The sequence below is a fragment of the Pygoscelis adeliae genome, unplaced genomic scaffold (genome assembly GCF_000699105.1).
Source record: "Pygoscelis adeliae isolate BGI_AS28 unplaced genomic scaffold, ASM69910v1 Scaffold69, whole genome shotgun sequence".
Lineage (NCBI taxonomy): Eukaryota > Metazoa > Chordata > Aves > Sphenisciformes > Spheniscidae > Pygoscelis > Pygoscelis adeliae.
Window position 1 is genome coordinate 4,275,859 of NW_008825619.1, and position 15,305 is coordinate 4,291,163.

The window sequence follows — 15,305 nt, forward strand, 5'->3', positions numbered from 1 at the left end:
GTTTGATCAATAATTTCATTACTAGTCATTTTTGTCAAAGTGTTCACGTGTCTATATTTTATTCAAGATCCCCTCAGGTCTTTTCATTCCCAGCATGGCTGTTGGAGCCATGGCTGGCAGGATGGTTGGGATCGGAGTAGAGCAACTGGCATATCACCATCATGACTGGATCATCTTCAGGAACTGGTGCAGACCTGGAGCAGACTGTGTCACACCAGGACTTTACGCTATGGTGGGAGCGGCAGCTTGCTTGGGTAGAGTACCTGCTGATCATTGCTTCATGCATGGATAACATTGATGTTTGGGGACCTACAAATTGTTTATGAGGGCTTTGTGTTTGTGTTAGGTGCTATGCTGGCATTTCTGGACGTAATAGATGTGATGGGCTAAAGCGTAGGCAGCGTCCTCAAATGGTCTCTCCAGTGATCTGCTAGGTAGTCAACAAAAGAAAGACATGCAGTCACCAATGCCTATTCCTTGTAATCTGTAAAAAAGCACATAGAAGGAAAGAAAAAATTAAAGTTAGGCTACAGGTTTCCAGGAAGGAGTGTGTTTTGCTTGGGATTTTTCCCTTTTGATGTAATGAAATCCACTGTAGCTGGACTAACACTACTTCCTTGTTTAGACTGTGCTCTCTATCACTGCAGGGAACAAACTTCCCAGTTCTGGCCAAATTTTAAGCTACACAGAGGTAAAAATTCTGGGTCTTATTTTGGCTGTGTGTCACACTATGGTCAACTGGGCTGTCTTTTGGTTTTTGTTTTGACTATAGGCCAATATCTGATTACATTCAATCAATAGGATTTATTGGATATAACAGGAATGATCTGTTAACTATTAAAGCGAGATCATTGAATAATACCTCACATATCAAATTGCTATTCATAGATACAACAGGAATATTACAAGCATACCATCTGAACACGTTTTTGCCTGATCATATCTTTCCCTTTCTGTACTTGTATGTTCTACCTCCTTTTGTTGTTGTTGTTGATACCGTCATTAGATGATGGAATAATAGTGGGGAGGCATAACACATGATTAATGTAATTGGGTAGATTTGAAATAAAGGCATACTCAGGGAAGAGCTGGAAAAGTTTCAGTTTCGGAGCCTCATGTTAGAAAAGAAGGATCATTTGTGCGATCAGTTATAGAGGAAGGAAGGGTGGGATTTGCTTGTCTAAATTTAATGTCTGTAATGTAGACGTCAACATCTGAGCTAGATGTGTTGATAACCTTCACAGTCAAAACAGAAGAATGAGATACTGGAAAGATCAGTCTTATCTGTCAACAGACATCTAAAACCAGGCAAATGAACAGATGAATTTGGCCTCAAAAGTGCCTCTTTTTCTCCAGAGATTATAAAGGCAATCTGGATCACCCCTTTGGATATGAACACCTACAGTAGTTTAGACACATTAAAATAGCTAGGATGAATCTTACTGTCAAAAAGAGTGAAGTGCTTCCTCTTGTCCATAAATGATCTTAATGTTCATAAAAGAAATTATACACAAAAATTTTCCTCTGATGTTCCAGTTGATCTGCTAGTCAGCAATCACTTCCTCTTTTAAAAGGTCCAAGTCAAGGTGCAGTGATTTTAATAGTATGGCGAGACATACAGCAGAATGGTCACTGCTTGTTCTTAAGTCCAAGACCTGTCTCGCTTAGAGTAAGAGATATAGAATAAGTATTAAATGATCCTTACTCTGGTATCTACTCTCAGCTTTTCAGAGTCAGAAGTTTAAGGCATTCCTCAGACGAAAGTCATATCCGGATCATTGTGTTAAATAATCAACAATTTAATTTTCCTGTATGCTGCTAGATTAAAAGCATCTTTTAATGACCTGTTTCTGATTTCTCTCATCTAAAATGGTGCTGTATTTTGAGGCCTAAAAATAGCAGATTTATTACATTTGCCTTTTGAACAGAGGCAAAGAAATGTCACCTAATAACTCAGTGACACATACACACTTGCCTGCAGTTATGTGATTATTTTTGTCCTTTAATGTAAACTGAAGGAGTAAGGAGGGTTGCTTTATGAAATTAATACAGAAAGACTAGATTGAAAAATGCAACTACAACCCTGTCTATGGCCGCGTGCCTAGATGGCCTCAAACCAAGTTGTATACGGTTCAAACTGCATGTTATACTGATATCAAAAGCTAGGGTTTAAGCTGTAACATAGCTCTTGCAGTGGCCCTAAACTATCCTTATGCAGACTTTTGTAACCATGTCATGCCCAAAGATAATGCTTAGCTTTATCTTCAGTATGAATGGGATAGGTAAACCAATGTGAAGGCCAGCTATCAATGCTCCTACCTGCCCCAGCCGTGGTACTTAGCTGATTCTTGGAGTAATTTTAGAGGGCTAATGGCAGGATTCAGTTTTAGTTTCTCAAGTATCCAGTGTAGCTGATTTTTTGGCATGCTTTCTGGTTTGATGGCTCAGTCTTTTAGCATTTGTTATTTGCTTTTCAATGTTAACATCTTTGGCTTGAGGAAGTTCACTCAATCTTTTTGATGAAAATTGCAGTAGATGACAAATCTCTTTCTTCAGTGAAATAAGCCCAAAAATACTTCACAAAGTATAAGGGCAAAGTACTCAGCATGGATAACCTCATGCCTTTTTGAGTATAAGACTCAAAAATATAAATGAGTTGCTTAGTATGTATATTTCAAGAGCACCGAGGGAAACTTGACTGCTTTCCTTGTTGGCAGGTGGCGTTACCCGAATGACGGTCTCTCTGGTGGTGATTATGTTTGAGCTAACTGGAGGCCTGGAGTACATCGTACCTCTTATGGCTGCAGCTGTCACAAGCAAGTGGGTGGCAGACGCCTTTGGGAAAGAAGGGATCTATGAAGCTCACATTCATCTGAACGGCTACCCATTTCTGGATGTGAAGGATGAATTCACCCACCGAACCCTGGCAACTGATGTCATGAGACCAAGGCGTGGTGAAGCTCCTCTCTCTGTTCTGACACAGGACAGCATGACGGTGGAGGATGTTGAGACATTAATCAAGGAGACTGACTACAATGGCTTTCCAGTAGTGGTTTCGAAAGACTCGGAGAGACTTATTGGATTTGCACAGAGACGAGAGCTGATTCTTGCAATAAGTGAGTAGAGTATCAGTGTACATAAGTTTGATTTTGATAGGAATTTTGGTAGGGTAGGATGTTACCAGTATTACTCGCCTTGAAGAATGGATAAATAAGAACCAAATCTAACTTTTCCCCCAAGTCTGGCTTTTACTAGTTGCTAGGACACATAGCTGGAAGCTTTTCTATTGTAGCATACCACCTGGTATTGGTAGATTTCTGTGGGCTTGACTTTTGTGGGCTTAGTTTTGTTGTCACTCACAACAGTACAATACAATTCTGCTAGAGACAAGAGAGATGATAAACCCAACTCATATGGCCAGAAGTTTTGTCAGAACCAGATGAAAAGCCACTGCAGTGCTGAGCTTCCTGTAGTATCCATGGGCCGCTGGTGCAGTTGTGAACCTTTGTCACCCTGTGATGAAGTGCAAGTCCCTGTGCTTCTTTCTGTTGCACTATCTCAATTTTTCTCACATGCAGACCTTTTGCGCTAGGAGTGGAAAGATTTTCAGTGGAGGATGTTGTTTGGTAAAGATGGCTGAGTTTTGTCAAGCATCCAGTGGATAGCCGGCTGGTTGCCTGAGGTCCAGGTCATTACAGGTTTTGACCCATCAGGTCCTTTCCTGGTTGGCCTGATGGCTTGGTGGGGATTGGAGAGACAAGTATAGATAGCCGGCTGGTTGCCTGAGGTCCAGGTCATTACAGGTTTTGACCCATCAGGTCCTTTCCTGGTTGGCCTGATGGCTTGGTGGGGATTGGAGAGACAAGTATATTGGATGAAAGCAAGTGTTCCCACCTTCCCTGTAGCCAGGGCATCCAGAGCTGCAGAGGTCTGCGAGCCTGGGAAATCCACCCCACGGTCCACTCCCAATTCTGGCAGTCCTGTGGTGCTGAGGGACAGCTGGCAGGCAGGCAGGCTGCTGGCTGGGCATGGTTGCCTTATACTTTGCAGGGGAGTGGAATGTCTGGCATATCCAAAGCTCCTTAACATGGAATTACTCCATTCTGTGTAGGCCTGTTTCATCCCTCCGCTTCAGGCACCTTTAAAAAGCTGTTGTCTCAGATGGAAACTCCCATATTCTTCAGAAAAGAAAATCCGTAAGTGGAAAATCAGGTCTATTTTAGAGGGCCACTTTCCTGCTCACTTCTCACAAAGCTAAAATAAAATTTAAAATAACAGTGCTCTTTAAAGCACGTGATTTTTTTAATGCATATTTATTTTTATCTCCTGGACGTAAAAAGACTCCGTCTAAGTGATTAGACAGAAAATTTATATTCATTTATTTAAGGACACTCAGCTGTTACTTGATTCCCTTCTTCTCATCCCATAGCAGAAAGTCACCAATGCTGCATCAATACTACATGCAGAAGAAGAAAAGAAATGACAGAGCCCAGTTTTCTCCCCTTAAAATGTAGTGCAGAATTCTCTTCAATAAGAAATTCTTTTCTCATTTTTTCCCTTCTGTGGTGTAAGTTGTCAGTTCAGTTAGAGAAAATAGTTTATGAACTGAATTAATTTTGCATTTAGTTATATCACTGATTTCTCAAAACACAGGAAAGCAGAACAGGCCTTACTGCCAGTTCTACAGCTCCTCTAATTGAACAATTGTAATTTAACTTCCAAGGAGTGTGGGAATCTAACTTTTTCATTAAAAGCCCACCATCACTGGTTGCTCCTTCCTCGCTCCTCCAAAATCAAGCAAAAAACCCGTCTCCATGAAGTTATAAACCTCTGTACACCAATCTCATTATAAGAGGATTTTAAAGACACCAAGATGAAGTTCAAGGCTACTACCTGCAATACCCCTTTCAAACAACTGATTTGCTCAGAGGGCTAATCTTCCTTTGGTAGTAACAAAAGATGCCTTGTACTTTTCCAAGCTAGGAAAGTAAATATGTGTCTGAAGTTTCACCAAATGTGTAAATGCCAAGAGCTGATACCATTTATAAAAGAGTTTGTATTTTATCCGGCTTTTGCTAATGATTTTCAAATGTCTTCTGCATTCCCCCGTGAGAAGTAAAAAACCTTAATTAGATGTATTTAGCCTACCCTGTGTCTGGCTTTTACACTGTCTGTGCCATGTCATGGCTGTAACACTTGCTGCCATCCTAACCTCATAGCCTTTTGCGTCTCCTTTGCAGGGAGGTATGTCAGTGGGAAAATTGCATGGAGTGAAGATGCAGAGCCCTCACTTTAAAAGCAGAAAGATCAGACGTTGTCTGAAGCGAGTCAGAGAAGTTTGAGGAACTGAGTCTTTTGATTCAGGCCATAAATGGCAACATGGTGGAATGGGCTTGCTAGGGGATGTGTGTATGTCCATCTATGCACTGATATCAAAGAAATCAGTTAAAAATAAACTCAGCGGACACTTTAGATCACAATGCTTTCCTGTTCAAAAACTGTTTCTTTGATGTCCACATTTTCCAGAGGAAAAGGTACTGTTTCCTGATCAGCTCTAATTAAGAGCATCTTTCATAGGATCTGAGGTAGAACTGAGATTTAAAATCGAAAACTTCTCTGCACACATAAGTTTTCCTATAATCTTCAGCTGTCAGGGACCTTTGGTGACCCTTTTTCTCTTGGGTTGAGTATGACAGCTCCTGATGTTATTCTGTGCCGACTGTGATAAACGGTCAATATTTCCAGTATGGTTTGTGTCTTTGTGACCTAAAATCTGGATTTGGTTTCACTTTTCCAAAAGACACAGTATATGGTTCCAGTACAGGGCAGGGCAAGACACTGGTTTTGTACCGTGCTGGCAACTTTTTGATAGCTGATCCTCTTTCATTGAAGGCCAAAGTTGCTTTGCATTTATTGCAGAAGTCGTCATTGTTGATCATTACCACAGAGTAGCTAATGTGTTGCAAACCTTCACCTCAGCTTGCTTCGTAGTTGTGTTCATGGAGCCATACACTAAGTCTCCTTAAACTACAAAATTACTTGCCAAGAGGTAAACATCACATTTGGTGAAGCATCTTTTGTTCTCCTGTTCAAGTTCTTATCTCCTGCTCAGCCTGACAGCATACAGAGATACTGGAGTTATGTCTGGGAAGAGTATAAGCCCCATCTGCGCAGCGCTGTACCCAGGGAATGAGGTCTTCTGAAAAGCAGAGTCAGGCCCGTACCAGTATCTCTTCTTTCACTGCATTGTGCCCTGCAGAATGTCTCCTCAGTTTGAACTAGCTTTGGTGCCTCTGTATGACAACACATTGCACTACGTAGAGACATGCTTTCAACCAAGAAGCTTCAGCTGCTTTCTCTGGCCCAATAATTGTGCATCAGCAGTGTGGTGGCCCAAGGAATACTCTGGGGAAGTACTCCGATTCCCTCACGCAACTGACTTCTTCGATGACGGCAATAGCCGTTAAATCCTGCATCAAATGTGTGTTCACACACAGCTCTCTGCCTCGTGATTCACCCCTACATAATTTCTTTCTTACTAAGTGGAGCACTAAGCATGCTCTAGAAATGCATCCAGTCCCTGTAAAGTGAATTGCAATGCCACTTCCAGTTGCTCGGAAGCACCTTCAGGAGGATTGCATCCTTCCTCTGGTCCTTGTTGAGCAGGTAGGCAGGTCAGGTGGGCAGAGTCACCCCCTGGGAATAGGTGTCTACATTTTAGATGGTACCTACTTCACAGTCTTATGGAGGGAATTATTTGACTCTGTAAAGCTGCTCTTAAATTTGGCCAGCTTCGGAGGCATCGTACAAAAGGCAGAGTCTTGGACACAAGCCAGGTGGCCTGTATAATGTACTTTTCCCACTGTGGAGTTGAGGGAGCAACATAGTTAATGTAGGCTGTGAACCATGAACTCCTGAATGTGAGAGGCCGTTTCACATTTGAGAGAACGAATTCACTCTCTAACTATGACAAGAGCGTTCTGCATAGACTACTCTGTAAAACCAGACATCGTCATCCATTTGCCTTGCTCTTTCTGTTAAGCTATATCTGTTTTTCTTACCCACCGACTGCAAAAATAATCTGTTCTTCTGTTTTACCTTTACTCTAACTCCCCCATCCAGTGGGACTGCGTACAAAGTCCACCATTTTTCTGATGCCACTGAATTTGCTCAATAGTACTACATCATTCAAATTTCTCAAGAGAGATGTTTGACTTTGAAGAGTGAAGTCATGGCTTTGGCTAATCACTGTTGTCCAGGGTCATTGCTGCCTTGGGAACAGCAATGCGGTAACTGAAATGCTCGGGCCTATTGCTTTGGGTGCAGCTTCGGGAAGGAAATACCTAGCTGTCAAGGGTTTTTATCAAAGGGTGGGAGTTACCTTCAGTTTGATTAATGTTACCTCTTACCACAGATCGTATATCAAAGAGCTATGCAGGCATGTTCACACTTGAAATTAGATGTATGATTCAAAACAAGATGAGACAAACTTAGCATCATTCCTATAAATTGCAATAGGGCTTGTAATATGTGGGGTGAAAAGGTTGAAAATCATATTAGGTTTGAGCCAGCACTGCTCCAGTTCCAGAAATATTACAAGACAATGGTCGTTAAAGGGAAAAAAATGCAGCTGGAACATGTTGGAAGCCATTACTGTCTACACATTACAAGTCGCAGGAGCAGGTTTCTGTGCTTTGATTGATGGCAATGAGCTCCAAGAATATATACGTACGCTTTGAGTATGTCTGATTTGCTGTACCTCTCAAGAACAGAAACAACCTATATTAATCAAAGATAATAATTCCAGCCATTTCCAAGAATTTATACAAAAAAGAAGAAAGAGTTAAACCCTCAGAGCCAAACACATGATATGCTTATTCTGGGGAGAAAGAAGTTGTCTATCATTTGGAAATCCATCTCACATATTGGTCACGCCCTGTAGTGTTGAGTATAAATCAGGTAAACGCTACAAAGAAAATAAACCACTTCAATGCTAAGAATTCTTGTTGGAGCATACTTTAAAGTAAAAGGCTTGTACTGATCGTGTAAAGTCCAGATGTAGTGTAAAGTTCACTTCATAATTTGATCAAAGTATGAATGATAGCTTTTGAGCTTTTGAAAGTGGTCAAATATGTACTGTTGAGAAAAATGTATCAAACTCATTTACTGCTATATATTGTTCCTCCCTTTACTATTTTCCTCTAAGTAGGATGCTGATTTTTTCTGCCCTTTTAAAATCTAGATATGCAAGCTCTATTTAAGGCATTAAGTACAAAACCACAAAATTCACCCTGCTTGCCAGAGAGGTGTGCTGGTCTAGAACAACACCCACACTGCCCCCAGATCCCTGGGATGTGAATTTGTCTTGCCCTAGCTTTGTGTTCATAAATCCATTCACCGTGCCCAGATTTCCCCCACTCCACTGAGAAGTCTGGGAACAAGCATACTGCTCCAAGCCAGCTGGGACCGTACACAGGCTGTTGACTCCACTCCTTTGGGCATATAATAGAAGTTCCTGTTGTGATTCTCATAACGGAGGAAATGATACATAATCATTTGAAATTGACAGCAATCGGATTAGTGATGTTTGTGAATGCAATGAGCTGCATGTTTATTCAGAAAAGCATTATCCCAAGCAAGCAAAAGTACGTATGTGTAAAAAATACCACTTACATTTGCTTCAAGAGAACAATGTCTCAAGGAAATTCAGGTTTCCTCTGTAACCCCGGCTTCCGGGGCCTCAGTACGTTAAAGACAAAAAGCTACTACTACCTTTGCTTTCCAAAGGAGGATAATTTTTTTGTTTTGTTATCAAGCCTAACTCCCTGTCTACCTTGATCTTTCTGTTGTACAGAGAATGCAAGACAGCGTCAGGACGGGGTGGTGAGCAACTCCATCGTGTATTTCACTGAAGACCCCCCAGAACTGCCACCCAACAGTCCCCATCCACTGAAGCTGCGGCGTATTCTCAACCTGAGCCCTTTCACTGTCACTGACCACACGCCGATGGAGACTGTGGTAGATATTTTCCGGAAACTCGGACTCCGGCAGTGTCTTGTCACTCGCAGTGGGTGAGTAGATGCTGAGTCAAGCACGCGTAGAGAATCTGAGGAGATTTTCTTCAGCACTAACAAAACCACTGTTTTTCCTGTTTAAAGCCAAGTCTAGACAGTAGCTAATTAATCAGCACCTCTGAGACAGTCAAGTGCATATTTTGATTTTTGTCTATTTTGTGAATGGAAGAACAAGGGAAACTCGCCCAGCGTCTCTCCAGGGCAGCAAAAGAAGTCAGACTCAGAACAAAAATGGCCCTTGCCGGGTGTCGTGTTTCATTCTGTTCTCTCAAATCCCTAGTGTATTGTCATTTAGATAAGGTAAAGATAAATACAAAATAAACAGTTCTGACTCCCACTGTCATTCAGTTTTGAAGTGGCAGATCTGGCAAGTAGTATTGTTTGCAAAGGACGTGCGTGACATCCAGCTAGATTAGATGCTTGTGAAGACTGTAATAGAGATGTCAGTGGAGGAAAATTAATCTGCTCAGCTTTCTTTAAAGGAAAACAGAAAGGCATATAAACCAAAAGTCCACAAAAACCAGATGAAGAAGTGTGGGCAAACATGAAATTAGAAGAGTAAAAAGCTGCACCATGTGCACTAGAAATAACATCCCATAATTCCAATGGGATTTGAGCTATTCTGAGAGCATTGCTCATCTCAGGATCTAGTGGTAAGACGAAACTTTACAACAGGATAGCAAAGCCAGAGCCATCATTTTCAAATGCGGAAGACTAAAATTTAGTCTTCTACAGAAAGCCTTTTTGTTATTCAAATATATTGCAGCTGTTACTATCAATGCAGTGTCCTCAGCATTAAGAAAAGAAGGACCATTATCGGGACACAGATTTAGGTCCTGATTTTAAGCACTTGGATTTGGAAATTTTGATCTTCAGTTCTAGCACTTACAAGAAACGAAAGGTGGAAAAAATATAACAATGACATAGTTTCAAAATTCAGTGCTTTGTGGCCTTCAAGGACTGGAAATAAAAGCCCTTGAATGCTGAGGGTTAGGAAATTTTTGACTCTTGGGGCCAGACATCCCATAGGCCTCATCTTTCTTGACAGATATCATTCATTTGTGTTCACACAAATGAGAAATTATCACTCAGATTTGAAGGAATTATGCTGTTGGACAGTGAGACTTTCCGAAAGTCTGTGCTTTAGCTTAGTTTGTGTATTACTAAACCCCATGCCCTAGCTCAGGGCATTGGTGCCTTGGTTTTGTGCTGTTGGTCCTCTGCAGCCTGAGCCTAAGGAAACTCATTGCTTTGTTGTACAAATTGTCAGTAGTTGTAGCTCCTCGCTCAGTCATGCTCCCAACAAAAAGAGGTAACAAACCAAAGTATTTCACTTAATGTATTTCACTTAATGATCATGGCTGGGGTAGTAAAAATACGTGAGGTGAGAATGCTTTTTATAAAAGATAATTATTGGGGAATGGATGAGATGGACAGTGCTATGCTGAAGCACTCGCAAAATGTCCCTGCAGCTGAACAGGGGAAAAAAGCGGATGATAAATGAGATGATTGTTGACCTTTCCTTTCCTTTTCTCCTCTAGGAGGCTGCTGGGTATCATAACTAAAAAGGATGTATTAAGACATATGGCTCAAATGGCAAACCAGGACCCTGAATCTATCATGTTTAACTAGACTGGTAAAGGAAGAAGAAAGTAACCCCAAAGGAATCCCTTCTAGGTTAACACAAAGGCTATGTTTGGTGTTTCATTTTGTTTAAAGGGAAAAAGTAATGTGTATAAGGAATGGCCCAATATGCCTCTGACAGAAGGAGTGGGTGCAGGATGGCACTTATTTAATGAGGAAGGCAGTTTAGAAGCTCCGAGCAGCTGCAGACAGCAAGCTGTGTTTCCTTAATAAGATTCCCAACAGCTCAGTTGGAGCGTTGGTGGGTGTAAGTGATGTAGTGCTTAGAGACAGAGCCAGGAGTGCCGGTGGGATGCATCAACGTTCACAGTAACTCTCGAGGCAGGTGTGAAGACTAGCAGACACTGTTTATGTATAAGCTGTTAACAGATGTAAAGATTTGTGTTCCAAACTAGAGAGTGTGTATGAGTAATGTCAGTTGGTTTTGTTACTGAAAGAATGGCTATTTGCTACTGAATTATACCATTTTCATGAGGGAAAAAAATCGTCATATTTTAAAATGAAAGATTTTGCCATCTTCATTTATTTTTGTAAAAGTTAAGTGAATTAGGACTGGAGTTAAAGGAGCAAGAACACACTTCAACTCACTTCAAAACGTAGTGCCCTCTGCTCCCTGCTTTAGTCCTTTGACAGAAATGCTAGACTGTATAAAATTCAATCAGCTTCCCTTTATTAATGTTGAAATGTGACTTATTTGTAAGGATTTATTATTTCTCTATGCAATTTTGCATACAGGTACTGTAATATTTAGTATTATGTGGTCTGATGTGACAACGGGAAAAAACATTGAAGCCTGTGGAGGAATTTTCAAAGGCACTAAAGGGAGACTGGTATCCAGCTCTCATCAATGTTGGTGACAAGAGATTGAATCCCTCACCTGTCTCCCCTTGTGTACACCATCATTTTTCACAAACTAATGAAGTTCTGCATTGATTCCTGATTCTCCATTTAGTTCGTCATTGCTATTTCTTGGCATTTGTCTGCACCTGCCAAGAGATTGCTGAAGTTAATTTAACAGTCGCAGACATTTATTCTGTAGCAGATCTACTCTTCATGCATCTGCCAGTCATAGGACTGCGGAATCCATCTCCACAACACCGTGGCTGGCTACGATCAAAGGGACTGAGAATGCAAACAATAGCAAAGTTTTAATTATTGACCTGTCTGCAGCAAGAACACAAGATTTAACAGCCCCCGGCAGGGACCGCCAAGTCACTCAGGTAAAAATGCTATATTTCCCTAACCCCTTGTTCTGGTCCTATGTGAGATGCACAGAGTCAACATTGTCTGTGTTAATATACAAGCACTTTACTGCTATCAGTAACAGAAGACCAAATTCTACTCTCAGCAACACATAACTCACACTGCCCAGGGTTTGCTTTATAGCTATAAGCTTAAAGCTTGGAGAGAGGTTGCATCCTAACTTAGATGCCCTGAATCCCCTTCAGACCTTCTGAGAGTCTGGACCTTTCATTTAGGCATCTAAGACCTTTGGTATTTTTGTTCAAATTCATACAGATACCGGTAGCTCAAGTCCATTGCATCCAGATGGTCTTCATGGACAGAGATGAGGGGAGTCCTTTCATGCCAGGAGAGCCTGTTGCTTACTCCAGACAAAAGTTGATCCAACTTGTAGGCAACGTGCATGATTGTTGTGTCCCTGAACTGAGACAACTAGCCAGGTGCACCCTAGGTTAGATGCCCAAAGTTACATGTCACAAATTCCTCCTCTTATCTCCAGTGACCCTGCTTCCTTCTGGCATGTGTCCCACTGCGTTCACATAAAGTATGGCCCAAATTGTTTAAGTAAAAGAAACGGAAGTAAAGGGATAATTTTAATCTGCTAAGTACTCCATTTAACAATAGTGTTTGCAACAGACTGACATGAATGTATGTAGTTGTGGCCAAAGCCCATAAATATTTCAGTGTATACTTTTTGTTAACTGAACATCTGCAGTACAATGTATTATTAAAGTGATATTGTTAAAACGATGTAAACTACAGAACTGAGCAACCCTTTCCTTCTGAGAATAGGAAATACAACATAATACCATTGTTTCTTGTGTTTTTCTATGAAGCTATCATCAGCCAAACTCATAAAAAACCAACCAAGTCAACAACAAAGCTCATAAACATTGGATTCCCTCATTTGAACAGAGATGCCATCATAAAATCAGTGCATTCCCACAACTAAACCCAAAAGGGGCTTAGTACGAATGTCAGTTCCTACCCAAAATTAGAACCTAAGGGATTTGGAGTAAGATAAATAGGCTGACTTCTGAGGGCAATCTTGTTCTGAAATTAAAACTGAAGGACTGTGTTCTACTTTTCACTTTTATAGCACTTAATGTTAATACATACATGTTTGATGAACACTTTCTCCATCTTCCTTTATGTTTACATAGGAAACAAGTGTGCATACTCTCCCCACTTGAACACTAAAATACCTCTTTCGCTCATAAACCAAGAGAAATAAATCAAGAAGTGAATTTATCTGCTATTTGAAATCAAACTCAAGGCTTCATGTATGTTAGGGAAAAGGAGAGATCTAAAGCCTTCTCTGTTAACCAAGGAAATTTCAGTCCATGCTGCATTAGCATGTAAGTCCATGGCAGAGCTAACTCTGAAGAGCACTGATAGTACTGAGGGCAATGTTTGCTAACAGGAACCAGGATGGTATATCAACACTGAAAAAATTGTCATTTCCTGAGAAAAAGACACGGAGTCACCTAACTGAGATTAAACTGGCCATGAATACAAGCTCACTTGGGTATTGACTTGGGTTATCATCTTAAACTCAGTCCGTGGCTACGCATAGGCATAAACTTTTGTGGCTAATTCCCGTTAACATCCAGAGGCCTGATCCACTAAAACCAACAGTCAGCCCTATTACAGCTTGTCGCCTTGTCTTACTAGACTGCATATGAGGAGCCCTCAGGGCTTAAGAACAGGATCCATAAAACCAACATGGTGGTTTGTAAGAAACAACAACAGACGGAATTGAGATTCATGCACTTATTGTGGGTGCAGTTTGACCCTGGGACTCCCCCCCAAGCAGAAGGCAAGTAAATGGGGGTCCAGCTCTTTTCTGTCAAACACGTTCCTCTTTAGATGGAATGGTTTAAATACCTAAGGGGTCAAGGAAAAGAGCTTTGGATGTGTAACTCTACGTGGGTGGTTAGACTGTTGCTCCTTGTTCAAAATATGTTAAACCCCCTTAGAGCAGGGACCGATATCTAGCTCTCCAGAAATGACATAGCCATAGCTAGCTTCAGCTGCTTGGCATTACCAAGGCTGAGGTGATGCTAGAATGACAAGAAGGGTTTTGAAACTGGACAGACATTGCTAATTAGAAAACTTAGCACTTCAGACACTTCCAGAGATGGTAATTGGCTGTCTTTCTGTTGAACATCCTTCATGCTACTGTCTTCATTGCTCTTTTAGCTTGAGTGGCTGAATGGGGAACGCTCTTAATATAAATTAATAACATGCTTTTCTCAAAAAATGCAGTTCTGATGTAATGTTTTAATGTATTTCCCCATAACAAGCCCATTATCCGTCACTGTCTTCCATTTGTATTCCCAAATATGTCTCAGAAGTTACTGAATAGACTCCAAGAGGCATAGCTCTCGGCCTTAAGTATTTGTTTCAATTTTTAGAGCTCAAGATAGTCACGTAGCCTGATCAATCTGAGAGTTACATAAGTACTTTAGTATACAGTGCTCACTTTATGCAACCCCAGTTCAATCCTTGTGTTCAAGCAGTTGGACTTTGAAGATGTCAAACTAAACACAACAACAAAACTCTTTAAATGATGCAAGTTCAGTATTGTACCTTTGTTTTGCATGAACTGTGTTACAGTTACATTCAGCTTCCGATGTGTACTTGAAGCAATCTGTACCAGAAAGTTTATTATTAAAGTACAGAACATGGATGACATTAGCCAGACCATTTGGCTGTCACAGTGATACTAATTATTAATTCTTATGCTTTGATGAAGCAGGGAAAGAATGTTTAAGAATTACAGGAGACCCACTGATTCCGTGTTGGAATGACACTATAATTATGAATATTGTTTTGCTTTGGTTTTGGGTTTTTTAATTGTAGAAAAAAATATGTATGTTGCACCTTATCAAAAACAATGTTTGGACTCTATTTTTTAAATAAAACTGACTTACAGTACTGAAAACATTTCTTGAACAGCTTATTAATTGGAGAAGTATTTCACTTAATGTCTCGGTATGATTTTGATGTTTCCTTTTCCCACCTATAGGGATAAATCAAGCCTGATGAATGATTTAGGATATCTAATTCAGTTACAGGTTAGCTAATATTAAGTAGGGAGTTAGTAAAGTTTACGCAGTGGACTTCAAAGAATCAGCCTTAACAGTTGGCTGTTTTATTTTCAGAGAAATATTTTTTACTTCTTTTTTTACTTCAGCATCATTAAACTAGAGATGCCGGGGAGGGGAACCTCAATCCATCCCACTCCTACCAGTTTGATGCCAGGGTGAGCAATAGATTCCTGGAGCCTGGAGAAGGATCACAGGTCAGCAGGAGAGCGCCTGAAGAGCAGCACAAAGGAAC

General features: G+C 40.8%; 1 protein-coding gene across 1 annotated transcript in view; it reads left to right on the top strand.

The window, feature by feature from the left end:
- CLCN4 (chloride channel, voltage-sensitive 4) overlaps nt 1–14,900 on the top strand; it is a 47,249-nt gene extending 32,349 nt beyond the window's left edge. The window contains exons 9-12 of the mRNA XM_009333393.1: nt 68–254; nt 2,718–3,116; nt 8,855–9,071; nt 10,616–14,900. Of these exons, the coding sequence (XP_009331668.1) occupies nt 68–254; nt 2,718–3,116; nt 8,855–9,071; nt 10,616–10,706 (894 nt within the window). The 3' untranslated portion in view covers nt 10,707–14,900. The remainder of the gene's footprint in view (nt 1–67; nt 255–2,717; nt 3,117–8,854; nt 9,072–10,615) is intronic.
- Nucleotides 14,901–15,305: the final 405 nt, after the last annotated feature.